Here is a 27,485-nt window from a genome sequence, read left to right on the forward strand (position 1 = left end):
CTCTTCCTCCTCCTCCTCCTCTTCTTCTTCTTCTTCTTCTTCAACTTGTAGAGCGCTCTCCTCTTCCTCTTCTTGTTTGATGATGATGTTCAGGTCTGGAGTTTGCCAGCAGTCTACCAGTTCCAGCCTCACTAGTCTATAACTGTAGTCAGGGTCCTTCGTGTTGGTATATGTTGGTGGTAGTAATCTATAAGTGTAGAGAGGATCCATGGTGACTATTGGTTTAGGTTCAGTGTTGTAGAATATACAATTGAGGTTCACGGAGTTAGTTCACCGATCGTTCTTTTTTAGAACCGTATGTAGCCAGTTTGCTCAGGGAAGTTGTTGATATCTCTAGAACACAGTTTGACAGCTTAGCTGACATTAACCATTTGATTATTCAGCTTCCGACTTACGTCACTCACGCTGCAATCGTAGACATGTAAACAAGAAACAGATTCTACGAAAGGACAAAGCAGTCGAACTTTGAACTGGAAGAGCATTAGCGCAAAACGCCCGTGTTCCGTTTCCGAATTTTGAACTTTTCAAAATAAAAGCCCCACCACCAATAACAGTAAAGTAAAAGAACATGGAGCGCAACCAATGAGGAGCGAGAACACGGTTTTTTAGCTCACCGCGCGGCTAGCGTGACCAGAGTGTGAGTTTTGCCGCTTTCAAAATAGCTGGGAACTCGGAAACCTTCGACTTCCGATTTCAGTGTGTTCAAAACAACTGGGAACTCGGAAAAAAACGACCTCCGACTGGGAAAATCGATTTGAACGGTCATCCACCTCGAAATTCCAACTCCGGAAGTCGGGCCTCTTTCTAGAGCTCCGATTTTCCGAACTGAAGATCACTGACGTCATGATTTGACCTCGTATTTTTCCGAGTTCCCTGTTGTTTTGAACGTAGCATTTACCTAGCTAGCCTGGGGTATATTCATTACGCGGATTCCACAGCAAAACGTCTCCTCTGTTGCAAAACGTTTTGCAACGGACACAGTTTACGCTAAACGGAAAACATTTCGCAACGAAAATAAATTAATATAGGTACCTCCCCGTTTGGTTCTGTTTGCTTCCTAGAGTAAACGGTTTCCGCGTAATGAATACATCCCTGGCAAGAAAGAAGTGAAATGAGAAGCTAGCTAGCTGTTTACCTATCCGCCTGACTGCTCGGAAAATGTCTACTTGTCTTATTTGCTAGCTAGCATAATCAAAACTAACTTTGGAAAAGCATCTATTCGGCAGTGATGTGATTTTCCAGTTTCGTTGCAACGGCCGTTATACCTGAGGTAGGAAACTAAAGATGACAAATGCTGTTTTATACCTAACAGTAGCTAACGGTAGCTAACGTTAGCAAAATTGGGGGTTTGCCACTGACTAGCTAACTAGTTAGCTTGTTAGCAGCTAGATACAGTGATTTGGTCAAGAATCAGCTAGCTAACTAAAATAATTATTGTTTTTATTGAATGGCTAGCCATAACCTGTAAGAACCCCTGTTTCCTAGGAACAGGTTTGATATGCGGAGTTGACAATTACGCATTTGTTGCAGTGTTCGTGTTCAGTTATGTGCATTTGAGTTGTTTCCTGGATGCTAACTGTCATTTAGCTGTCAAAAACATCAGTTATTACTAAATGAAGAAAGCTATAAAAATGGGATCCTGCCGTAGTATTAATAACTGTATTAGCTAAAAGATACATTATCAGAACTCAAAGCCAGTTATTCTGTAATATTTGGACATTTTCCTCTGTCACAGAGAGTATGCGTCCCAAATGGAAAGCTATTACCTAGTATAGTGAGTGCACTAATTTTGACCAGGGCTATGGAGGAGTACCTATCTATGGGCTCTGGTCAAAAGTAGTTGTTATGATATTTCTTGTATTTTCTCCTTTTGGATTATGTGTGTATTGCTCAATATTACTGCACTGTTGGCGCTAGAAAGGTAAGCATTTCGCTGTGTCTGCGATAACACATCTGTGTACAGGACCAATAAACTTTGATTTGAGGTAATAGGGTGCTATTTGGGTCTCAAACAGTTCATATTTCCCTCTCTCTCTGTCTCTCTCTCTCTCTCTCTCTCTCTGTCTCTCTCTCTCTCTTTCTATTTCTCTCTCTCTCTCTCTGTCTCTCTCTCTCTCTTTCTATTTCTCTCTCTCTCTTTCTATTTCTATTTCTATTTCTGTCTCTTTCTCTTTCTGTGTCTCCCTCTTTCTGTCTCTGTCTCCCTCTCTGTTTCTCTCCCTCTCTTCAATTCAAAGGGCATTATTGTCATGACAAAGCAAGTGAACTAGATAATAATGATCAGTAAACATTACACTCACAAGTTTCAAAGGAATGGACACACTTCAAATGTCATTATGTACAGTGTTATAACCATGTGCAAATTGTTAAAGTACAAAAGGGAAAATCAATAAACATGGGTTGTATTTACAATGGTGTTTGTTCTTGTGGCAACAGGTCACACGTCTTGCTGCTGTGACGGCACACTGTGGTATTTCACCTAATAGATACGGAAGTTTATCAAAATTGGATTTGTTTTCAAATTCTTTGTGGATCTCTGTAATCTGAGGGAAATATGTGTCTCTAATATATGGTTGTACATTTGGCAGGAGGTTAGGAAGTGCAGCTCAGTTTCCACCTCATTTTGTGGGCAGTGTTTAGGCCGAGGTAGGTATAGTTTTTTTGTGTGTTCTAGGGCAACTGTGTCTAGATGGAATTTGTGGTACCTGGCAACTGGACTTTTTTTGTAACACCATTATTTTTGTCTTACTGAGATTTACTGTCAGGGCCAAGGTCTGACAGAATCTGTGCAGAAGATCTAGGTGCTGCTGTAGGCCCTCCTTGGTTGGGGACAGAAGCACCAGATGATCAGCAAACAGTAGACATTTGACTTCAGATTCTAGTAGGGTGAGGCCGGGTGCTGCAGACTGTTCTAGTGCCCTCGCCAATTGGTGTGTGTGTGTGTGTGTGTGTGTGTGTGTGTGTGTGTGTGTGTGTGTGTGTGTGTGTGTGTATATGTATGTGTATATGTATGTGTGTGTGTGTGTGCGCGCAGTACCTGTCAAAGGTTTGGACACAACCTTCAAGGGATTTTCTTTATTTTTACTATTTTCTATATTGTAGAATAATAGTGAAGACATCAAAACTATGAAATAACACATTTGGAATCATGTAGTAACCAAAAAAGTGTTAAACAAATGAAAATATATTTTTGATTCTTCAAAGTAGCCACCCTTTGCTTTGTTGACCGCTTTGCACACTCTTGGCATTCTCTCAACCGGCTTCGAGGTAGTCACCTGGAGGTAAAAGATACAGTGCATTCGGAAAGTATTCCGACCCTTTGACTTTTTCCACATTTTGTTACATTAGTCTTATTCTAAAATTAATTAAATAAAGACAATTCCTCAGCAATCTACACACAATACCCCATAATGACAAAGCGAAAACAGGTTTTTTGAATTTTTTTGCAAATGTTATATTTGATACTGAAGCTTAAAGGTCAAAGATACGTTTAGGCTTTCTACTGCCAAGTTTACACATTCACTATTACAGTGAAATGTTTTGACCAGGAAGGTTTCTACACTACTTTCCTTCCATCCATAGCGTTTCTTAATATTATGCATTTCCTTTGGCTTTGATGCCTCATGATTTGAGTATTGCTCTGTTCAAGTAGACTGTGATTTTGCTGTGATCTGATAGGGGTGTCAGTGATGTGACTGTGAACTCTGAGAGACTCTGACCTGAGGTCAGTGATAAAGTAGTGTACAGTACTACTGCCAAGAGATGAGCTATAGGTGTACCTACCATAGGAGTCCCCTCGAAGCCTACCATTGACTATGTACAGACCCAGCGTGTGACAGAACTGCAGGAGTTGTGAACCGTTTTTGTTGGTTGTTTTGCCATAGTTGTGTCTAGGGGGGCATATTGGGGAGGGAATACTGTCACCTCCAGGTAAGTGTTTGTCCCCCTGTGTGTTGAGAGTGTCATGTTCTGGGAGGGTGTCTCGCTAGTCTGGGCGGGGTTTCTGTTGCTCCTGTGTGAGGTGCTGCGGTTGAGAGTGACGTCCTTCAGGGTCCTGGCAAAAGTTGGGATTGCTGGGCTGTTCCCGTCCAGGGTGGAGTGGTGGGCCAGGTAGACATTAGGTTTTGAGGCACAGTCCCGGGAAATGCTGCATTCACCCTCTGTGTGGTAGCAGGGTGAAAGTATTTTTGTGGTAGCAGGGTGGCGATAACCACTTGTGCGTTGGGGAAAGTAGAAGAAGCTTTTTCAATCACTCCCTTGAGTGCTGTAGCCACCCTTTCCTGCTGGGCCCTCAGGTCGTCTGTGCCTGTGGAATTATGATGTGGCTGGGGGACCCTAGTCTGTCCTCTGACAACAGCTCCAGGGCCTGCCTAGGGTTTGGGCACCAGAGTTTAGCCACTTTGTGTTTGGGAAAAAGTTCATTCTCTTGAATGTATTTGCCATTTGAGTCAATGAGGAGCACAATTTATGGCTTTTGTGTTTCCTCAGTGGGTGTGTGGGGGTTTTCTCTCTCGCTCTCTTTCTCTCTCGCTCTCTTTCTCTCTCGCTCTCTTTCTCTCTCGCTCTTTCTCACTTGCTCTCTCTCTCACACACTTCTCTGTCCCACTCTCACTTATTCTTTGGTTCTCTCTCCTCCAGACCCCAGATGATCCAGCAGATGAAGGAGGGGGGTGCCGCTGCTGCCCCCGTCCCCAACCCTCTCTCTGAAGTCTCCTCCCCCCCGACCCCTTCTGTGACCTCTGACCCCCCTCGCTCTCCGTACCCCCGGCCCTCTGCCAGCCCCTTCATCAGCGAGGACCAGTTTGCGTGCCATTGTTGCTACGACATCCTGGTCAACCCAACAACGCTTAACTGTGGTCACAGCTTCTGCCGCCACTGCCTGGCTCTCTGGTGGGAGTCTAGTAGGAAGACTGAGTGCCCTGAGTGCAGGGAGAAGTGGGAGGGCTTCCCCAAAGTCAACATCCTACTGAGGTAAGGTACTAGGGTACATGAACTTAACTTACTGGTATTACTCTCTAGGGTTGGGAACTGCCAGGAACCTCACCATATTATCACCATACTTAGGTGCCGATACGTATTGCGATTGTCACGAGATATATATATATATATATATATATATACATACATACATACATACATACATACATACATACATACATACATACATACATACATACATACATACATACATACAGTGAGGGGGAAAAAGTATTTGTACGTTTGGCCACTGACAAAGAAATGATCAGTCTATAATTTTAATGGTAGGTTTATTTGAACAGTGAGAGACAGAATAACAACAAAAACAACAAAAAATCAAGAAAAACGCATGTTATAAATGGTATAAATTGATTTGCATTTTAATGAGGGAAATAAGTATTTGACCCCCTCTCAATCAGAAAGATTTCTGGCTCCCAGGTGTCTTTTATACAGGTAACGAGCTGAGATTAGGAGCACACTCTTAAAGGGAGTGCTCCTAATCTCAGTTTGTTACCTATATAAAAGACACCTGTCCACAGAAGCAATCAATCAATCAGATTCCAAACTTTTCACCATGGCCAAGACCAAAGAGCTCTCCAAGGATGTCAGGGACAAGATTGTAGACCTACACAAGGCTGGAATGGGCTACAAGACATCGCCAAGCAGAAGAAACACAAAAGAACTGTCAATCTCCCTCGGCCTGTGGCTCCATGCAAGATCTCACCTCGTGGAGTTGCAATGATCACGAGAACGGTGAGGAATCAGCCCAGAACTACACGGGAGGATCTTGTCAATGATCTCAAGGCAGCTGGGACCATAGTCACCAAAAAACGATTGGTAACACACTACGCCGTGAAGGACTGAAATCCTGCAGCGCGCCCGCAAGGTCCCCCTGCTCAAGAAAGCACATATACAAGCCCGTCTGAAGTTTGCCAATGAAACATCTGAATGATTCAGAGGAGACCTGGGTGAAAGTGTTGTGGTCAGATGGGACCAAAATGGAGCTCTTTGGCATCAACTCAACTCGCCGTGTTTGGAGGAGGAGGAATACTGCCTATGACCCCAAGAACACCATCCCCACCGTCAAACATGGAGGTGGAAACAGTATGCTTTAGGGGTGTTTTTCTGCTAAGGGAACAGGACAACTTCACCGCATCAAAGGGACGATGGACGGGGCCATGTACCGTCAAATCTTGGGTGAGAACCTCCTTCCCTCAGCCAGGGCATTGAAAATGGGTCGTGGATGGGTATTCCAGCATGACAATGACGATCTGCAAAGAGGAGTGGAACAAAATCCCTCCTGAGATGTGTGCAAACCTGGTGGCCAACTACAAGAAATGTCTGACCTCTATGATTGCCAACAAGGGTTTTGCCACCAAGTACTTAGTCATGTTTTGCAGAGGGGTCAAATACTTATTTCCCTCATTAAAATGCAAATCAATTTATAACATTTTTGACATGCGTTTTTCTGGATTTTGTTGTTGTTATTCTGTCTCTCACTGTTCAAATAAACCTACCATTAAAATGATAGACTGATCATGTCTTTGTCAGTGGGCAAACGTACAAAATCAGCAGGGGATCAAATACTTTTTTCCCTCACTGTAGATACATACAGTTGAAGTCAGAAGTTTACATACACCTTAGCCAAATACATTTAAACTCAGTTTTTCACAATTCCTGACATTTAATCCTAGTAAAAATTCCCTGTTTTAGGTCAGTTAGGATCACCACTTTATTTTAAGAATGTGAAATGTCAGAATAATAGTAGAGAGAATGATTTATTTCAGCTTTTATTTATTCCATCACATTCCCAGTGGGTCAGAAGTTTACATACACTCAATTAGTATTTGGTAGCATTGCCTTTAAATTGTTTAACTTGGGTCAAACGTTTTGGGTAGCCTTTCACAAGCTTCCCACAATAAGTTGGGTGAATTTTGGCCCATTCCTCCTGACAGAGCTGGTGTAACTGAGTCAGGTTTGTAGGCCTCATTGCTCGCACACACTTTTTCAGTTCTGCCCACACATTTTCTATAGGATTGAGGTCAGGGCTTTGTGATGGCCACTCCAATACCTTGACTTTGTTGTCCTTAAGCCATTTTGCCACAACTTTGGAGGTATGCTTGGGGCCATTGTCCATTTGGAAGACCCATTTGCGACCAAGCTTTAACTTCCTGACTGATGTCTTGAGATGTTGCTTCAATATATCCACATAATTTTCAGTACAAAAGGGAAAATAAATCAACATAAATATAGGTTTTATTTACAACGGTGTTTGTTCTTCACTGGTTTTCTGGCAACGGCACCATGCAGTGCACCCTGGATTAAAGAGGCAGACCAATAGGAGAAATGTGCTAGACCCTCCGTTAAATAGCAAGTTTCTCAAGTAGGAATATCACTAAAATATGATCAATGGCTCATTCGAGAGAAGATATCCTCCCGAGTTATGACATCGGCCAGTATTGAAATCTGACATGTATGATAGACGTTTACGCAATCTAAAAGTTGTATTCCGATTAACTTTCAGTGTAGCGAGAGCGACCTTATCGTGGCTCTACGTCATACCAGCCGGATTTCTGCCTTCTTGAACGCCAATAACTCAGATACACATGGAAACATGAAATGACCCAGGGAATCGATAGAACATCACTCGGAGATGCATAAAAACAATATATAATAAATAAATAAATAAATTGGTCATTTAGCAGACGCTCTTATCCAGAGCGACTTACAGGAGCAATTAGGGTTAAGTGCCTTGCTCAAGGGCACATCGACAGATTTTTCACCTAGTCGGCTTGGGGATTAGAACCAGCGACCTTTCGGTTACTGGTACAACGCTCTTAACCACTAAGCTACCTGCCGACCCCAATATAACATTCCAAATGGGTGAACCGTTCTTTTCTAAGGATATGGCTGCTTCCCAAATGGTGCCTTATTCCCTCCATAGTGCACTACTTTTTAGAGCGGTCCCCATAGGACTCTTGAAAGCAGAAGGGGAGTGTACGTGGTCTCATCTTAGCGCTAGTACCCTCTGTATGGTGACTGTAGCCTATAGGTCTAGCTAGGACAACATGTTTACCTTATCGCTAGTACCCTCTGTATGGTGACTGTAGCCTATAGGTCTAACTAGGACAACGTGTTTACCTTATCGCTGGTACCCTCTGTATGGTGACTGTAGCCTATAGGTCTAGCTAGGACAACATGTTTACCTTATCGCTAGTACCCTCTGTATGGTGACTGTAGCCTATAGGTCTAGCTAGGACAACATGTTTACCTTATCGCTAGTACCCTCTGTAGGGTGACTGTAGCCTATAGGTCTAGCTAGGACAACATGTTTACCTTATCGCTAGTACCCTCTGTAGGGTGACTGTAGCCTATAGGTCTAGCTAGGACAACATGTTTACCTTATCGCTAGTACCCTCTGTAGGGTGACTGTAGCCTATAGGTCTAGCTAGGACAACATGTTTACCTTATCGCTAGTACCCTCTGTATGGGGACTGTAGCCTATAGGTCTAGCTAGGACAACATGTTTACCTTATCGCTAGTACCCTCTATGGTGACTGTAGCCTATAGGTCTAGCTAGGACAACATGCTAGGTTCGGTACTATGACCTGGATGTACAATACAGTTCCTGGATGAAATAGGCTGTAGTCAGTGTGTGACTTCCTTCTCTCCACCCTTTCCTTCTCTCTCCATCCTCTACCTCTCTTACTCCTCCCTCTCTCATCCCCTCCTCTCTCTCCTCCTTTCTTTACCCCCTCCATCCTCTCTATTTGACCCCCCCCCCTCTCAGAGATGCAGTAGAGAGGTTGTTCTCAGAGGTGGTGGGGAGGAGGAGAGCAGAGATCCAGGGGAACCCCAAGATCTCACAGAGCCTGCTGGCCTTTCAGAGGTACCATACTAACACACTCCGAGCCAGCTGGCCTTTCAGAGGTACCATACTAACACACTCAGAGCCAGCTGGCCTTTCAGAGGTACCATACTAACACACTCAGAGCCAGCTGGCCTTTCAGAGGTACCATACTAACACACTCAGAGCCAGCTGGCCTTTCAGAGGTACCATACTAACACACTCAGAGCCAGCTGGCCTTTCAGAGGTACCATACTAACACACTCAGAGCCAGCTGGCCTTTCAGAGGTACCATACTAACACACTCAGAGCCAGCTGGCCTTTCAGAGGTACCATACTAACACACTCAGAGCCAGCTGGCCTTTCAGGGGTACCATACTAACACACTCAGAGCCAGCTGGCCTTTCAGAGGTACCATACTAACACACTCAGAGCCAGCTGGCCTTTCAGAGGTACCATACTAACACACTCCGAGCCAGCTGGCCTTTCAGAGGTACCATACTAACACACTCAGAGCCTGCTGGCCTTTCAGAGGTACCATACTAACACACTCCGAGCCAGCTGGCCTTTCAGAGGTACCATACTAACACACTCAGAGCCAGCTGGCCTTTCAGAGGTACCATACTAACACACTCAGAGCCAGCTGGCCTTTCAGAGGTACCATACTAACACACTCAGAGCCAGCTGGCCTTTCAGAGGGACCATACTAACACACTCCGAGCCAGCTGGCCTTTCAGAGGTACCATACTAACACACTCAGAGCCAGCTGGCCTTTCAGAGGTACCATACAATGTACACTATATATACAAAAGTATGTGGACAACCCTTCAAATTAGTGGATTTGGCTATTTCAGCCACACCCGTTGCTGACAGGTGTATAAAATTGAGCACACAGCCATGCAATCTCCATAGACAAACATTGGCAGTATAATGGCCTTACTGAAGAGCTCAGTGACTTTCAACGTGGCACCGTCATAGGATTCCACCTTTTCAGCCGCGAAGTAGTAGGCCACACAAGCTCACAGAACGGCCACACAAGCTCACAGCCACTCACTACCAGTTCCAAACTGCATCTGGAAGCAACGTCAGCACAATAACTGTTCGTCAGGAGCTTCATGAAATGGGTTTCCATGGCCGAGCAGCCGCACATGCGCTCCATGCGATCACCATGCGCAATGCCAAGCGTCGGCTGGAGTGGTGTAAAGCGTGCCGCCATTGGACTCTGGAGCAGTGGAAACGCGTTCTCTGGAGCGATGAATCATGCTTCACCATCTGGCAGTCCGACGGACGAATCTGGGTTTGGCGGATGCCAGGAGAACGCTACCTGCCCCAATGTATAGTGCCAACTGTACAGTTTGATGGAGGAGGAATAATGGTCTGGGGCTGTTTTTCATGGTTCTGGCTATGCCCCTTAGTTCCAGTGAAGGGACATCTTAATGCTACAGCATACAATTACATTCTAGACAATTCTGTGCTTCCAACTTTGTGGCAACAGTTTGGGGAAGGCCCTTTCCTGTTTTAGCATGACAATGCCCCCGTGCACAAAGCGAGGCCCATACAGAAATGGTTTGTCGAGATCGGTGTGGAAGAACTTGACTGGCCTGCACAGAGCCCTGACCTCAACCCCAAGAACACCTCTGGGATGAATTGGAACGCTGACTTCGAGCCAGGCCTCGCAGCAATGTTCCAACATCTAGTGGAAAGCCTTCCCAGAAGAGTGGAGGCTGTTATAGCAGCAAAGGGGGGGGGGGACCAACTCCATATTAATGCCCATGATTTTGGAATGAGATGTTGGACGAGCAGGTGTCCACATACTTTTGATCGTGCAGTGTAATATATAAGCCGATGTCAAATCAAGGGCATCCATATGGATCAAGTGTCTCAGAGGTAGGAGTGCAGATCTGGGATCACTTTTGGCTTTTATATCACAATGAATACGATTTACATGGACGGGGACCTGATCCTAGATCAGCACTCCTAGTCTGAGATGTATGTTGCTCGTACTTAGGGCCTTGTGTTTATCACAATCATGTGACCATAGCAAGATTTGATCCTGTATTTTAAGCCTCGTCCAGAAGTGAGATTTACTCGTGTGTGTGTGTGTCGTCCAGGTATGGTGTCTCACCTCCTCACCTGTCTGTCTAACCTGTATGTAACCTGTCTGTCTGTCTGTAACCTGTCTGTCTGTCTGTAACCTGTCTGTCTGTCTGTAACCTGTCTGTCTGTCTGTAACCTGTCTGTAACCTGTCTGTCTATCTGTAACCTGTCTGTAGGTATGGTGATCAGGCAGCCAGAGGAATCCCCAAGACCAGTCCTGGTAGAGGAGCAGGAGGGTTCTTCTCTGGAGTCCTCACTGCACTCACCTGTGTTGCGGTAAGAGAGAGGGAGAGAGGGTTTTATTTTAACTAGGAAAAGAGCCTTGAGGTTAGAAGCCTGTTTTTCGAGGGGGACCTGGGGAGAGGTCAACAGGAAGGAGTCGGTGAGGGGGACCTGGGCAGAGGTCAACAGGAAGGAGTCGGTGAGGGGGACCTGGGGAGAGGTCAACAGGAAGGAGTCGGTGAGGGGGACCTGGGGAGAGGTCAACAGGAAGGAGTCGGTGAGGGGGACCTGGGGAGAGGTCAACAGGAAGGAGTCGGTGAGGGGGACCTGGGGAGAGGTCAACAGGAAGGAGTCGGTGAGGGGGACCTGGGGAGAGGTCAACAGGAAGGGACCATTACAACTCTCTGTGTGTGTGGGACAGGAATGCTTGGAGTGTGTGTCAGCCTACTTTTCTCTACGTGTGGCAGAAAGGGTCAGCGGGTGTGGGGGGGTAGTGGTGGGTTGGTGTGTGTTTAGTGTGTGTGTGTGTTGAAGGGTCACAGTTTGTGTGTGGTTTTGTCTATTTGTTCTGTCCATGTGGCAGTAAGAGGGCAACGTCTGTGTGTATCTTTCCGCGTGGCAGTGTGTCTGTCTGTCTGTGTTTTTATTTGAAAGACATTAGTCTGTCTGAGTGCTTCATGTTAATATGTGCCAAAGTAGTGTGAATTAAGTTCCTGTCTCACCTGTCTGTGTCCCACCTGTCTGTGTCCCACCTGTCTGTGTCCCACGTGTCTGTGTCCCACGTGTCTGTGTCCCACGTGTCTGTGTCCCACGTGTCTGTGTCCCACCTGTCTGTGTCCCACGTGTCTGTGTCCCACGTGTCTGTGTCCCACCTGTCTGTGTCTCACCTGTCTGTGTCCCACGTGTCTGTGTCCCACGTGTCTGTGTCCCACGTGTCTGTGTCCCACCGTATCTCTTCCTATTCTATGCCCGTCTCACCTCTCTCACACCTGTCTGTTACCTGTCTTACCTGGCTCTCTCCCCTACCTGTCCCAGGTGATGTTGCTGGTGTACCACTGGCCCAGTGGAGAGAACACTCATCTCTGCTCCTTCACATATACCGGTCTCTCCTCTCTCCTACCTGTCTCTCCTCTCTCCTACCTGTCTCTCCTCTCTCCTACCTGTCTCTCCTCTCTCCTACCTGTCTCTCCTCTCTCCTACCTGTCTCTCCTCTCTCCTACCTGTCTCTCCTCTCTCCTACCTGTCTCTCCTCTCTCCTAGCTGTATCTCCTCTCTCCTACCTGTCTCTCCTACCTGTCTCACCTCTCTCCTACCCGTCTCACCTTTCTCATACTGTCTCTCCTCTCTCCTACCTGTCTCTCCTCCCTCCTACCTGTCTCTCCTCCCTCCTACCTGTCTCTCCTCTCTCCTACCTGTCTCTCCTCTCTCCTACCTGTCTCTCCTCTCTCCTACCTGTCTCTCCTCTCTCCTACCTGTCTCTCCTCTCTCCTACCTGTCTCTCCTCTCTCCTACCTGTCTCTCTTCCCTCCTACCCATCTCTCCTACCCGTCTCACCTTTCTCATACTGTCTACCTCTCTTATACCTGTCTCACATCTCTTCTACCTGTGTGTCTCTGCTACCAGGTGATGTTGCTGGTGTACCACTGGTCCAGTGGAGACGGGGTCCATGACCTCTTGGTCAGTAAACCTGTGTCAAAATGGACACCGGAGGAAGTTCTGTTCTGGTTGGAACACCTGGGACCCTGGACCTCTCTCTACAAAGAACCCTTCCTACAGGAGAACGTCAACGGACGGTGAGGAACGCTTAACAGTTTGTGGTATGGTTATAGTACGGTTCTGTTCTGGTTGGAACACCTGGGGCCCTGGACCTCTCCCCTCCCTCTGGGGCCCTGGACCTCTCCCCTCCCCCTGGGGCCCTGGACCTCTCCCCTCCCCCTGGGGCCCTGGACCTCTCCCCTCCCCCTGGGGCCCTGGACCTCTCCCCTCCCTCTGGGGCCCTGGACCTCTCCCCTCCCTCTGGGGCCCTGGACCTCTCCTCTCCCTCTGGGGCCCTGGACCTCTCCCCTCCCTCTGGGGCCCTGGACCTCTCCCCTCCCTCTGGGGCCCTGGACCTCTCCTCTCCCTCTGGGGCCCTGGACCTCTCCCCTCCCTCTGGGGCCCTGGACCTCTCCCCTCCCCCTGGGGCCCTGGACCTGGACCTCTCCCCTCCCTCTGGGGCCCTGGACCTCTCCTCTCCCTCTGGGGCCCTGGACCTCTCCCCTCCCTCTGGGGCCCTGGACCTCTCCCCTCCCTCTGGGGCCCTGGACCTGGACCTACCTGGACCTCTCCCCTCCCTCTGGGGCCCTGGACCTCTCCCCTCCCTCTGGGGCCCTGGACCTCTCCCCTCCCTCTGGGGCCCTGGACCTGGACCTGGACCTCTCCTCTCCCTCTGGGGCCCTGGACCTGGACCTCTCCCCTCCCTCTGGGGCCCTGGACCTGGACCTGGACCTCTCCCCTCCCTCTGGGGCCCTGGACCTCTCCCCTCCCTCTGGGGCCCTGGACCTCTCCCCTCCCTCTGGGGCCCTGGACCTGGACCTCTCCCTCTGGGGCCCTGGACCTCTCCCCTCCCTCTGGGGCCCTGGACCTCTCCCCTCCCCCTGGGGCCCTGGACCTCTCCCCTCCCCTGGGGCCCTGGACCTCTCCCCTCCCTCTGGGGCCCTGGACCTGGACCTTTCTCTGGGGCCCTGGACCTCTCCCCTCCCTCTGGGGCCCTGGACCTCTCCCCTCCCCCTGGGGCCCTGGACCTCTCCCCTCCCTCTGGGGCCCTGGACCTGGACCTGGACCTCTCCCCTCCCTCTGGGGCCCTGGACCTCTCCCCTCCCTCTGGGGCCCTGGACCTCTCCCCTCCCTCTGGGGCCCTGGACCTGGACCTCTCCCTCTGGGGCCCTGGACCTCTCCCCTCCCTCTGGGGCCCTGGACCTCTCCCCTCCCTCTGGGGCCCTGGACCTCTCCCCTCCCCCTGGGGCCCTGGACCTCTCCCCTCCCCTGGGGCCCTGGACCTCTCCCCTCCCTCTGGGGCCCTGGACCTGGACCTTTCTCTGGGGCCCTGGACCTCTCCCCTCCCTCTGGGGCCCTGGACCTCTCCCTTCCCTCTGGGGCCCTGGACCTGGACCTCTCTCTGGGGCCCTGGACCTGGACCTCTCCCTCTGGGGCCCTGGACCTCTCCCCTCCCTCTGGGGCCCTGGACCTGGACCTCTCCCCTCCCTCTGGGGCCCTGGACCTCTCCCCTCCCTCTGGGGCCCTGGACCTCTCCCCTCCCTCTGGGGCCCTGGACCTCCCTCTGGGGCCCTGGACCTCCCTCTGGGGCCCTGGACCTCCCTCTGGGGCCCTGGACCTCCCTCTGGGGCCCTGGACCTCCCTCTGGGGCCCTGGACCTCCCTCTGGGGCCCTGGACCTCCCTCCTCCCTCTGGGGCCCTGGACCTCTCCCCTCCCTCTGGGGCCCTGGACCTCTCCCCTCCCTCTGGGGCCCTGGACCTCCCTCTGGGGCCCTGGACCTCCCTCTGGGGCCCTGGACCTCTCCCCTCCCTCTGGGGCCCTGGACCTCTCCCCTCCCTCTGGGGCCCTGGACCTCTCCCCTCCCCCTGGGGCCCTGGACCTCTCCCCTCCCTCTGGGGCCCTGGACCTCTCCCCTCCCTCTGGGGCCCTGGACCTCTCCCCTCCCCCTGGGGCCCTGGACCTCTCCCCTCCCTCTGGGGCCCTGGACCTCTCCCCTCCCTCTGGGGCCCTGGACCTCTCCCCTCCCCCTGGGGCCATGGACCTCTCCCCTCCCTCTGGGGCCATGGACCTGGACCTCTCTCTCTTGCGCTCTCTTTCTTTCTTTCATGGTCAGGTTATTATTGATGTTAGGTAGTGATGAGTTGACCTGAGCTCCCTATAACATAGAGAACTATGGTTATGTCATGGTTATTTAATGGTTGTATTATGGTTATGTTCTCTCTCTCAGGTTATTGTTGATGCTAGGTGATGAGGAGCTGACCAGAGCTCCCTATAACATAGACAACCAGGCCCACAGGAGAGCGGTCCTGGCTGAACTGGAGAGGATCAAAGAACTGGGGGTCAAACCACCTCAGAACCTCTGGGAGTACAAGGTAACAGAAACCATAAACACTATGTATTATATCAACTTATAAACTGGGTGGTTTGAGCCCTGAATGCTGATTGGCTGACAGCCGTGGTATACCACGGGTATGACGGAACATTTATTTTTACTGCTTTAATGTTGTTGGTTACCAGTTTATAATAGCAGTAAGGCACCTCGGGGGTTTGTGGTATATGGCCAATAAACCATGGCTAATTCATTTTTTTATTTTTTATTTCACCTTTATTTAACCAGGTAAACCAGTTGAGAACAAGTTCTCATTTACAACTGCGACCTGGCCAAGATAAAGCAAAGCAGTGTGATTAAAAACAACAACACAGAGTTACATATGGGGTAAAACAAGAGAGGTAGTGAGGGATAAAGTCAAAAATACAACAGAAAATATATATACAGTGTGTGTAAATGTAGTAAGTTATGGAGGTAAGGCAATAAATAGGCCATAGTGCAAAATAATTACAATGTAGTATTAACACTGGAATGATAGATGTGCAAGAGATGATGTGCAAATAGAGAGACTGGGGTGCAAATGAGCAAAATAAAGAACAATATGGGGATGAGGTAGTTGGATGGGCTAATTTCAGATGGGCTGTATACAGGTGCAGTGATCGGTAAGGTGCTCTGACAACTGATGCTTCAAGTTAGTGAGGGAGATAAGTCTCCAGCTTCAGAGATGTTTGCAGTTCGTTCCAGTCATTGGCAGCAGAGAACTGGAAGGAATGGCGGCCAAAGGAGGTGTTTGCTTTGGGGATGACCAGTGAGATATACAGGCTAAGGGCTGTATCCTCTCTACGTTGTGTCGTGCGTAACAACAGCCCTTAGCCGTGGTGAATTGGCCATATACCACACCCCCTCGGGCCTTATTGCTTAATTATACCATGGCATTGTTGAATACTCTGGCTGGGCCACTCAAGGACATTCAGAGACTTGTCCCGAAGCCACTCCTGCGTTGTCTTGGCTGAGTGCTTAGGGACGTTGTCCTGTTGGAAGGTGAACCTTCGCCCCAGTCTGAGGTCCTGAGCACTTTGGAGCAGGTTTCCATCAAGGATCTCTTTGTACTTTGCTCTGTTCATTTTTCCCTCAATCCTGACTAGTCTCCCAGTCCCCGCCGCTGAAAAACATCCCCACAGCATGATGCTGCCACCACCATGTTTCACCATAGGGATGGTGCCAGGTTTCCTCCAGACGTTGACGCTTGGCATTCAGGCCAAAGAGTTCAATCTTGGTTTCATCAGACCAGAGAATCTTGTTTCTCATGGTCTGAGAGTCTTTAGGTGCCTTTTGGCAAACTCCAAGCGGGCTGTCATGTGCCTTTTACTGAGGAGTGGCTTCCGTCTGGCCACTCTACCATAAAGGCCTGATTGGTGGAGTGCTGCAGAGATGGTTGTCCTTCTGGAAGTGTCTTGGTGGTTCCAAACTTCTTCCATTTAAGAATGATGGAGGCCACTGTGTTCTTGGGGACCTTCAATGCTGCAGACATGTTTTGGCACCCTTCCCCAGATCTGTGCCTCGACACAATCCTGTCTCTGAGCTCTACAGACAATTCCTTCGACCTTATGGCTTGGTTTTTGCTCTGACATGCACTGTCAACTGTGGGACCTTATATAGACAGGTGTGTGCCTTTCCAAATCATGTCCAATCAATTGAATTTATCACAGGTAGACTCCCATCAAGTTGTAGAAACATCTCAAGGATGATCAATGGAAACAGGATGCACCTGAGCTCAATTTCGAGTCTCATAGCAAAGGGTCTGAATACTTATGTAAATAAGGTATTTCGGTTTGTTTTTAAAAAATACATTTGCAAAAAATATTAACCTGTTTTTGCTTTGTCATTATGGGGTGTTGTGTGGGAAAAAGTTAATTTAATACATTTTATAATAAGACTGTAATGTAACAAAATGTGTAAAAAGTCAAGGGGTCTGAATACTTTCCAAATGCACTGTATCATAGTTCATGCTGTTTTAATGCTAATGTGATGTACTGTAAATCCTATGCCATTATCAATAAGATATACTGTATTTCTGCTAACAGAAACACAGGTTGTATCCCGAATAACACCCTATTCCCTATATAGTGCACTACTTTTTACTAGTACCACAGCGCTATATAGGGAATAGGGTGCTATTGAAGTACACATAATACATACTCTATATGCTCTGGTTGAAGTAAGCCTATTAAGATATATGCTGTGTGTATCATTTTGATGATAAGTCAATTAGGGTTTAATTATGGTTTCAACTATCTACCCCTCTCCTCTCTCCCTCTCTCTACCCCTCTCCACCCCTCTCTCTACCCCTCTCCTCTCTCCCTCTCTCTACCCCTCTCCCTCTCTCTACCCCTCTCCTCTCTCCCTCTATCTACCCCTCTCCTCTCTCCCTCTCTACCCCTCTCCCTCTATCTACCCCTCTCCCTCCCTCTCCCTCTCTCTACCCCTCTCCTCTCTCTACCCCTCTCCTCTCTCTACCCCTCTCCTCTCTCCCTCTCTCTACCCCTCTCCTCTCTACCCCTCTCCTCTCTCCCTCTCTCTACCCCTCTCCCTCTCCTCTCTCCCTCTCTACCCCTCTCATCTCTCGCTCTATCTACCCCTCTCCTCTCTCCCTCTCTCTACCCCTCTCCTCTCTACCCCTCTCCTCTCTCCCTCTATCTACCCCTCTCCTCTCTCCCTCTCTCTACCCCTCTCCTCTCTACCCCTCTCCTCTCTCACTCTATTTACCCCTCTCCTCTCTCCCTCTATCTACCCCTCTCCTCTCTCCCTCTCTCTACCCCTCTCCTCTCTCCCTCTCCTCTCTCACTCTATCTACCCCTCTCTCTCTCTCCCTCTCTCTACCCCTCTCCTCTCTCCCTCTCCTCTCTCTCTCTCCTCTCTCACTCTATCTACCCCTCTCTCTCTCTCCCTCTCTCTACCCCTCTCCTCTCTACCCCTCTCCTCTCTACCCCTCTCCTCTCTCCCTCTCTCTACCCCTCTCCTCTCTCCCTCTCCTCTCTCCCTCTCCTCTCTCACTCTATCTACCCCTCTCCTCTCTCCCTCTCTCTACCCCTCTCCTCTCTACCCCTCTCCCCTCTCCTCTCTCCCTCTCCTCTCTCACTATCTACCCCTCTCTCTCTCTCCCTCTCTCTACCCCTCTCCTCTCTCCCTCTCCTCTCTCTCTCTCCTCTCTCACTCTATCTACCCCTCTCTCTCTCTCCCTCTCTCTACCCCTCTCCTCTCTACCCCTCTCCTCTCTACCCCTCTCCTCTCCCTCTCTCTACCCCTCTCCTCTACCCCTCTCCTCTCTCCCTCTCCTCTCTCACTCTATCTACCCCTCTCCTCTCTCCCTCTCTCTACCCCTCTCCTCTCTACCCCTCTCCTCTCTCCCCTCTCCTCTCTCCCTCTCTCCTCTATCTACCCCTCTCCTCTCTCCCCTCTCCTCTCTCCCTCTCTCTACCCCTCTCCTCTCTCCCTCTCCTCTCTCCCTCTATCCACCCCTCTCCTCTCTCCCTCTCTCTACCCCTCTCCTCTCTCCCACCGGCTCTCCACCCCCCACCAGGCTGTGAATGCAGGGAAATCTCTGTTCCTTCTCTATGCTTTGAAGAGTTCTCCTCGCCTCACCATCCTCTACCTCTACCTCTTCGACTACTCCGAAACCTTCCTCCCCTTCCTACACACCTGCTGCCCCGCCCTCTCACACACCAGCGAGCCAATGGAGGACAGCCTCCCCCTCAACCACCAGGTACCATTGGACGGCTCAACTGTCATGTTGATTGTATTGATTTGGTAAATAAAGGTAGGAGGCTGCTCCAGCCATAGACTATAACTAAACGTAGGCTACTGTACATGTTGTTGTCAGTATGGCTGACCGTACAGATGATATTGACCTTGACGATATTGGAGAGAACATAAAGACACATGTCCTTAAGTTCTCCCCCCCCCCCCCCCTCTCCCCTCTCCAGGTGCACCCCACCTGGCGCCAGTGGGCAGAGTTCCTAGTTAAGTACCTCCTCCTCCCGTACCAGCTGATCGCTGAGTTTGCCTGGGATTGGCTGTCGGTTCACTACTGGACGTCACGGTTCATCATCGTCAACGCCATGCTACTGTCTGTCCTGGAGGGCTGTGTCCTGTGGAGGTTCTATAACCGAGCTGAGATCAGGTACCGTGTGTGTTTCTCTCTGCTCCTCTCGCTCTCTCTGTCTTTCCCTGTCACACCAACTTGCTCTCTCTTTCAATGTCCCTGTCCCTCTCTCACCCTTTACCTTGAATTATCCACCCCTCTTTCTCTCTCTCTCTCTCTTTCTCTCTCTCACCCTTTACCTTGAATTATCCACCCCTCTTTCTCTCTCTCTCTCTCTTTCTCTCTCTCACCCTTTACCTTGAATTATCCACCCCTCTTTCTGTCTCTCTCTCACCCTTTACCCTGAATGATCCACCCCTCTTTCTGTCCCTCTCTCCACATCTCATCCCTCACTACCTCTCTCTCTCTCTCCACATCTCATCCCTCACTACCTCTCTCTCTCTCTCAACATCTCATCCCTCACTACCTCTCTCTCTCCACATCTCATCCCTCACTACCTCTCTCTCTCTCTCTCTCTCTCTCTCTCACATCTCATCCCTCACTACCTCTCTCTCTCTCTCTCTCTCACATCTCTCACTACCTCTCTCTCTCTCCACATCTCATCCCTCACTACCTCTCTCTCTCCACATCTCATCCCTCACTACCTCTCTCTCTCTCCACATCTCATCCCTCACTACCTCTCTCTCTCTCCACATCTCATCCCTCACTACCTCTCTCTCTCTCTCTCCACATCTCATCCCTCACTACCTCTCTCTCTCTCTCTCACATCTCATCCCTCACTACCTCTCTCTCTCTCTCTCTCACATCTCATCCCTCACTACCTCTCTCTCTCTCCACATCTCATCCCTCACTACCTCTCTCTCTCTCCACATCTCATCCCTCACTACCTCTCTCTCTCTCACATCTCATCCCTCACTACCTCTCTCTCTCCACATCTCATCCCTCACTACCTCTCTCTCTCTCTCCACATCTCATCCCTCACTACCTCTCTCTCTCTCTCTCCACATCTCATCCCTCACTACCTCTCTCTCTCTCCACATCTCATCCCTCACTACCTCTCTCTCTCTCCACATCTCATCCCTCACTACCTCTCTCTCTCTCTCCACATCTCATCCCTCACTACCTCTCTCTCTCTCTCCACATCTCATCCCTCACTACCTCTCTCTCTCTCTCCACATCTCATCCCTCACTACCTCTCTCTCTCTCCACATCTCATCCCTCACTACCTCTCTCCACATCTCATCCCTCACTACCTCTCTCCACATCTCATCCCTCACTACCTCTCTCTCTCTCTCCACATCTCATCCCTCACTACCTCTCTCTCTCTCTCTCCACATCTCATCCCTCACTACCTCTCTCTCTCTCTCTCCACATCTCATCCCTCACTACCTCTCTCTCTCTCTCTCACATATCATCCCTCACTACCTCCCTCTCTCCACATCTCATCCCTCACTACCTCCCTCTCTCCACATCTCATCCCTCACTACCTCCCTCTCTCTCTCTCTCTCCACATCTCATCCCTCACTACCTCTCTCTCTCTCCACATCTCATCCCTCACTACCTCTCTCTCTCCACATCTCATCCCTCACTACCTCTCTCTCTCTCTCTCCACATCTCATCCCTCACTACCTCTCTCTCTCTCTCTCTCCACATCTCATCCCTCACTACCTCTCTCTCTCTCTCTCTCTCCACATCTCATCCCTCACTACCTCTCTCTCTCTCTCTCTCCACATCTCATCCCTCTCTCTCTCTCTCTCTCTCCACATCTCATCCCATTGTTGTTTTAATTGTTTGACACAAAGTCTTCTCTCCCCTCCAGGAGTCTCCATAAGAAGATGTGGGGTCACTTCTGGAGGATGTCTTCCCAGGGTTTTGCCTTTGCCCTGTTCTGGCCGGTGATCCCCCAGTTTGTGTGTAACTGTCTGTTCTACTGGGCTCTCTACTTCAACCCCATCATCAACATTGACCTGGTGGTGCAGCAGCTAATGCATCCTGACACACAAGGGCCCTGATCAGACCGAGGGGATGCTGTTCCCTTCATGGTGCACTACTTTTGAACAGTGCCCCCTATATGGGTAGAGCCATGAGTGAGGAGGTACTGTTAAAACCCAGGACGTGTCTTAAACAGCACCCTATTCCCTATATAGTGCCCTACCTACAGGGCTCTGGGTCAGAAAGTAGTGCGCTATGTAGGGAATATTTGGTGCTATTTAGTGCACTACTTTCGACCAGGGTCCGTAGGGAGCGCCGTAGGGCTTCTGGTCCAAAGTGGTGCACTATACAGGGAGTGGGTTGCCATTGGCGACGCAGACCAAGTTCTATATAATATTGGATGGTTTCTCCTAATGTCTTAATTACATGATATATATATATATATATATATGATGGTTTCTCTCTGATGGTAATTCATATTGAAGGAAAGCGGTGGTGTGTTTGTCTGTTATGGTGGTCAGTGGTAATAACTGTAGGGAGAGGATTGATATGATTCTGTTATGGTGGTCAGTGGTAATAACTGTAGGGAGAGGATTGATATGATTCTGTTATGGTGGTCAGTGGTAATAACTGTAGGGAGGGGATTGATATGATTCTGTTATGGTGGTCAGTGCTAATAACTGTAGGGAGAGGATTGATATGATTCTGTTATGGTGGTCAGTGGTAATAACTGTAGGGAGAGGATTGATATGATTCTGTTATGGTGGTCAGTGCTAATAACTGTAGGGAGAGGATTGATATGATTCTGTTATGGTGGTCAGTGGTAATAACTGTAGGGAGAGGATTGATATGATTCTGTTATGGTGGTCAGTGGTAATAACTGTAGGGAGAGGATTGATATGATTCTGTTATGGTGGTCAGTGGTAATAACTGTAGGGAGAGGATTGATATGATTCTGTTATGGTGGTCAGTGGTAATAACTGTAGGGAGAGGATTGATATGATTCTGTTATGGTGGTCAGTGGTAATAACTGTAGGGAGAGGATTGATATGATTCTGTTATGGTGGTCAGTGGTAATAACTGTAGGGAGAGGATTGATATGATTCTGTTATGGTGGTCAGTGGTAATAACTGTAGGGAGAGGATTGATATGATACTTGTTAATAATTTAAGGAGCCCATATTCCAGGGCTCTCCAACCCTGTTCCTGGAGAGATACCCTCCTATCGGTTTTCACTCCAACCCTCCTGTAGGTTTTCACTCCAACCCTCCTGTAGGTTTTCACTCCAACCCCAGTTGCAACTAACCTGATTCATCTTATCAACCAGGTAATTGCTAGAATCAGGTGTGCTTGATTAGGGTTGGGGTCAACCTACAGGATGGTAGCTCTCCAGGAACAGGGTTGGAGAGCCCTGCGCTATTCACACAGCGTGTGATCTAGGATCAGATCCCCTCCCCGTCCATATCATCTTATTCATTATGATCTAAATGATCTAGAATCGTATTGATTGATATCAAAACTGATCCTAGATCAGCACTGCTACTCCGAGAACCGTTGTGAACACGGACCCAGGTTGTTGTTCGTTTTATTCTCTGGCTGCGTTCTGAATGGCACCCAGTCCTATTCTCTCTATACAGTGCAGTGTGCATTACATTTGACCAGAACCTGGCAACTTCATTCTGTTTCCATGGTGTTTTGGAGCTTGCTCAGCTTGTCTCGTTGGAAGGGAACGAATATAATGCCTTATTCTTTACAAGGACTTAAAATCTAGCAATATGTTAAGTGTTTTTGTTTTTTTCTTCTTTAAAAATAGTTACGCTCTTGAGTTTCAGATGGTAATAGTAAATAATAAAAATGTATACTTCCTGCATTCAGAATGAGTTTAAACATGGCGATATCCAACTGTTGTCATTTTCAATTTAAAGGAAATCACGTGTTCAAGTGTTTGTCCCAAATGGCACCCTCTTCCCTATGTAGTGCACTACTTTTGACCATAGCCCAATAGGTTGAGCCATAGGGATCTGGTCCAAAGTAGTGCACTGTATAGGGAGGAGGGTGCCATTTGGGACGAACACTCGGACAGGTGAGACTGTTTAAAATAAAAGGGCTATAGCTTCATTGGACCCTCTCATGTAACCAACGGCCTGAAGGATGTTTGTATGTGACAAATGTTAAAATGTTGTTTTACATTTTCAATTTGTTTAATTGTTCATGAAGAGATTCATTATTCTTTGCGGTATTCAGTCCCACCGGTCCTGCGGTTGGTTGTAGCTAATTGCGTAGATTTAATTATTAAATATCTGTATTTTTTTAATTCTGATTTTCTATTTTCACTCAAGATAAATTTCACCACTTTTCGACATCATATCATCATCTACAGGTGCTGTGCAGCCCAAATGGTACCCTATTTCCTATTTAGTCCACTACTTTTGACCAGGACCCATAAGTACTGCCCTATTTAGGGGATGACATTGGGGACACAGACTGGATACTGGAGGTGAAGAATGAGGTATAAAAGTGGTGGAATGTCCCTTTAATTAAACTGCTAGTACTGCTTCAGGTGCACTGTGATTCCCTCTGATGCGTTACCTGGGTTACGGTGCACTGTGATTCCCTCTGTGTTACCTGGGTTACGGTGCACTGTGATTCCCTCGGGTGCGTTACCTGGGTTATGGTGCACTGTGATTCCCTCGGGTGCGTTACCTGGGTTACGGTGCACTGTGATTCCCTCTGATGCGTTACCTGGTTACGGTGCACTGTGATTCCCTCTGATGCGTTACCTGGTTACGGTGCACTGTGATTCCCTCTGATGCGTTACCTGGTTACGGTGCACTGTGATTCCCTCGGGTGCGTTACCTGGGTTACGGTGCACTGTGATTCCCTCTGATGCGTTACCTGGGTTCTTCTGGTTTCTCCCAAAAATATAGACTTAGCAAAGAAACAAATGAATAAATTACAATTTTTTTTAAAGAATGTGACCAAACTTCTTGTGTTTGTTAAAAATATTTTTTGTATAGATGAAATGAGAAAATGTATTTTCCTTGTAGGACTACAGATGAAATGAGAAAATGTGTTTTTCTTGTAGGCCTACAGATGAAATCATAAGATGTATGTGATGGCGATATTAGAATATGACCTTACTGTTTTTTTTTTTACATTGAAAATGACAGTCTACAACCTGTTTATAGAACTGCTGTTTGAATCCTCAGTCATGGACTTAATGGTACACCACATCAGGTCTATCATGGTGATCTAAGCACACTGTTAATAAGATCCATGAATCAGATGGGCAGTGTGTAAAGTCAAGTACTGTAGGGCTTTAATACACACACACACCATTACCCAGGATTAACCAGAGAAAACACTAGGTCACACCTGCACAGAATCTTGTCACACCTGTCCTGGAGAGACTCTAGAACCACCGGACAGAACACACAGGGTGGAATTCAGAACTCTTAGAATGCAATAGGACTAAATAGAATACAATAGAACTGTATTTTTCACATTATCGATGGAAAATTGCCCCTTGGCTTCAGACCTAGAAATATAGCTTGTATCCATGGTTGTCACTAGTTACCACAGCCACAAAGTCAAAATTGGCTAAATCGTAAAAATTCATGAAAACAAAAATGTGCTTTTTGCTCTTCATTTAAGGTTAGGGTTAGGCATAATGATGAACCACTAACCCAGAGAGTGCTTAGAGTACATAAATACAGTGTTGCATTATGGGATGGGTAGTTCATACCGCAGTCGGCCATCTTGTTCTCACAGGTCCACTGGTACTTGTCTGTCTTGGTCTGACAACCCAGATCCTCAGCCTTCCCATAGCAACAGTCATGCTTGTGACAGCACCTTGTGGACAGAAAATAACACAATCATGTTGATTCTGTGAGTTATTCCATTACAATGTATAAAGCACTTTGAGTAATTGGAGAAGTAATGTCAATCCAGTCTGCTATACAATCCATTATGTGAGGAAAATGCTTTGGGTTGTGTTCTCTTCAGCCTCTGACTATGTAGTAGCTCATCAACAAGCCAGAATTCAGTCTATATTATTCCAAGCTCAAAATGGAGGGTCTGAAAAACTAGCTGTTGTCCATGGGATAGGAGACAGCAGTCACCCTTTTTGGGGCCCTAAACGAGATTCAGCTTCAACCAGCTGAAAATACAATATGTTTGGTTATTGAAAATATATTTCACAGCAGGTTAGATGGTACAATGATTCTCTAAACTTGCTTGTTTTGTCACAAACTGAAATTAGGCAAACTATTACAATTTTCGCAACCTGAAAATGGTTGAGCGATTTCTACATATTGCACCTTCAATGATATCTGTGAGAGTGACTAACAAAATCAATGTGGGCCCACTGGAGATCAGGCCTCCTGGGCACGTGCCCTGCATGCCCGTTCGGTATTTGGCCATGATTACTACAAGTTTAGATAACTGGCTAGACTCATTTACCAATCTAAACATGGTTAGCTGACATGGCTAATTGAGTGACTGTCAGTGACTGACAAAACAAGAGACAAACTGCTGATGCACCACCAAATGTCGACACCTTGTGTATTCTACTATTCTGACTCTCAACAGTAAGTTGAGAACCTGACTGTTCCTAATATATATATATATATATTTAGATTTTTTGGGTCAGGCCCCCTAGCAGCCGGCAGCAGTAAGCGACCGCTTATGCATGGAACCGGCCCTGGCAGACAGACACCCCATTACAGCACCAAATGACTGTTTGTAGATGTTTATGGTCTGTGGATGGGATTTAGAAATCAGAGTTGGTGCCAGCCAGGGTTTGGGCTGTAATTACCCAGCTGTAATTCCACCAGGGCTAAGTGCTGAGCCCTAGTAGACTTTTGACTAGGGCCCACCAGTCCAGCCTTGTCCCGCAGTAGCTGTGTGTGTGTGTGATGGTACTCACCAGTCAGCCTTGTCTCGGGGCCAGCCCTGGCCTCCCAGCCCGCAGTAACATCCATACATGATGTAAGCCACCGCCGACCTCCCAGTGCTGCATTTAATGACGCCCGCCAACTCCAACAAGCCCCGCTTTTCCCGCAGCCGCCATCGCCCTGGTAACGGGGAAGTGACGGTCGGTGTTGTCGCTAACTCCGTCCCTTCATAAGATCTGGTTATCCCGTCGATGACATGCTCTAAATGTAGATTGTAATAGGTATTGTTAAATAAACGGTTGATGCATTAACTATAACAGCTGTGAGTGTGTGTATACTCACAGAGAGACAAACCCACACAGACTACAGTGTACAACAAACTACATTGATGTACAGTTTTGACGGCTTTGTTTTGGAGCCATTCTGTTATATTGCTGAGGGATTCTAACACGCGCACGCCAACTTTCCCCCGGGTCTGTAGGCTGTCCTATTTAGACCAGACAACAAAGTCTGCTATACAATGCAGGAACACCACTGTGGGATACACCTATATGACATATACATATATAAAACTGTTTTGTGTCGAAAAGGATGAATATACATTTTTAGATAGAATATAGCCTTCACCCCATGGCCATATGTGCATCCATTCCAATTTACGCACAGCTTTTTCGCTCTTCAGAAAATAACCACGAAATCAAATTCGACATCAGTGCTGCTGTTTTGATAAAATTGTGTGAAAATAATGTTCTGAAAGTGACCGAGAACAGAACACTTACCCGGGAGCAGCAGCAAAGCGATGTATAGCGCAGACATCTCCATGGATAAAAACGGTCTCGCATGCCACTTGCCTAGTAATGGTCTTCTGTTCTAGAACGTGTCAGTATAGGACCGCGCGTCCCAAACTAGGGGTCGCGACCCCATGTGAGGTCGCCTGATATGAAAATGGGGTCACGGGAGAATTGACAAAATCCTCCCCCCAAAATATATACAGTACAAAAAAATATATATATATATAAATTATAATATTGTCTTTGTATCTCAATCATTGTAATGGGGTTAACCTTAAAAATCGAAATGAATATTATTCAAATCTAAAAGATCAAATTCAACCAGAGAGCGCCCTCAGATCACGGGAAAAGTCCAAAGGCCGCACTTAACCGTTGCACTTGAATCGTTCCCACAGTGAATGGCTAGGCCCGCTATGCTATGAAACCACACGCTATTGCAGAGATGTTGATTTTACCGTTAGCAATTGATATGGTGAAAACTATTTGTTGTGAGGCAGAGGCACAGAAACTCACATTAATACCTTTGTCAGATAACACT

The 27,485-nt window shown here is 47.9% G+C and overlaps 2 protein-coding genes across 3 annotated transcripts; one reads left to right on the forward strand and one right to left on the reverse strand.

Moving 5' to 3' along the window:
* The first annotated feature begins 893 nt into the window (after window positions 1–893).
* On the forward strand, window positions 894–22,519 carry LOC121581194 (bifunctional apoptosis regulator-like). The gene is made up of 9 exons (XM_045213182.1): window positions 894–1,270; window positions 4,639–4,971; window positions 8,768–8,866; window positions 11,098–11,197; window positions 12,767–12,936; window positions 15,127–15,271; window positions 18,809–18,991; window positions 19,212–19,408; window positions 21,150–22,519. Exons 2-9 carry the CDS (start codon window positions 4,646–4,648, stop codon window positions 21,340–21,342), a joined length of 1,413 nt encoding a protein of 470 aa, XP_045069117.1. The 5' UTR covers window positions 894–1,270; window positions 4,639–4,645; the 3' UTR covers window positions 21,343–22,519.
* An 893-nt stretch (window positions 22,520–23,412) lies between these two features.
* Window positions 23,413–27,063, reverse strand: LOC121581204 (phospholipase A2-like). 2 transcript variants are annotated; one of them, XR_006658205.1, is made up of 5 exons: window positions 26,936–27,063; window positions 26,189–26,417; window positions 25,007–25,113; window positions 24,157–24,673; window positions 23,413–24,003 (listed from the first exon to the last, which is right to left on the reverse strand). XR_006658205.1 is itself a non-coding variant. In XM_045213183.1 (4 exons), the coding sequence occupies exons 1-4, from the start codon at window positions 26,976–26,978 to the stop codon at window positions 24,600–24,602; spliced, it is 453 nt and encodes a 150-aa protein (XP_045069118.1). In that variant the 5' UTR covers window positions 26,979–27,063; the 3' UTR covers window positions 23,413–24,599. The 2 variants fall into 2 exon arrangements, 1 of the variants encoding a protein (XP_045069118.1); XM_045213183.1 differs by having other exon boundaries at window positions 23,413–24,673.
* Between the last annotated feature and the right edge of the window lie 422 nt (window positions 27,064–27,485).

This window comes from Coregonus clupeaformis, unplaced genomic scaffold (assembly GCF_020615455.1).
Source record: "Coregonus clupeaformis isolate EN_2021a unplaced genomic scaffold, ASM2061545v1 scaf0087, whole genome shotgun sequence".
NCBI classification, from domain to species: Eukaryota; Metazoa; Chordata; class Actinopteri; order Salmoniformes; family Salmonidae; genus Coregonus; species Coregonus clupeaformis.

Coding starts and splice junctions, on each gene's coding strand:
- LOC121581194 (XM_045213182.1), top strand. CDS start 4,646: ATGATCCAGCAGATGAAGGAGGGGGGTGCCGCTGCTGCCCCCGTCCCC. Junction 4,972..8,767: donor AAAGTCAACATCCTACTGAG/GTAAGGTACTAG, acceptor CCCCCCTCTCAG/AGATGCAGTAGAGAGGTTGT. Junction 15,272..18,808: donor AGAACCTCTGGGAGTACAAG/GTAACAGAAACC, acceptor ACCCCCCACCAG/GCTGTGAATGCAGGGAAATC.
- LOC121581204 (XM_045213183.1), bottom strand. CDS start 26,978: ATGGAGATGTCTGCGCTATACATCGCTTTGCTGCTGCTCCCGG. Junction 26,418..26,935: donor CGCTTTGCTGCTGCTCCCGG/GTAAGTGTTCTG, acceptor ATCTACATTTAG/AGCATGTCATCGACGGGATA. Junction 25,114..26,188: donor CCCCGAGACAAGGCTGACTG/GTGAGTACCATC, acceptor TCTGTCCACAAG/GTGCTGTCACAAGCATGACT.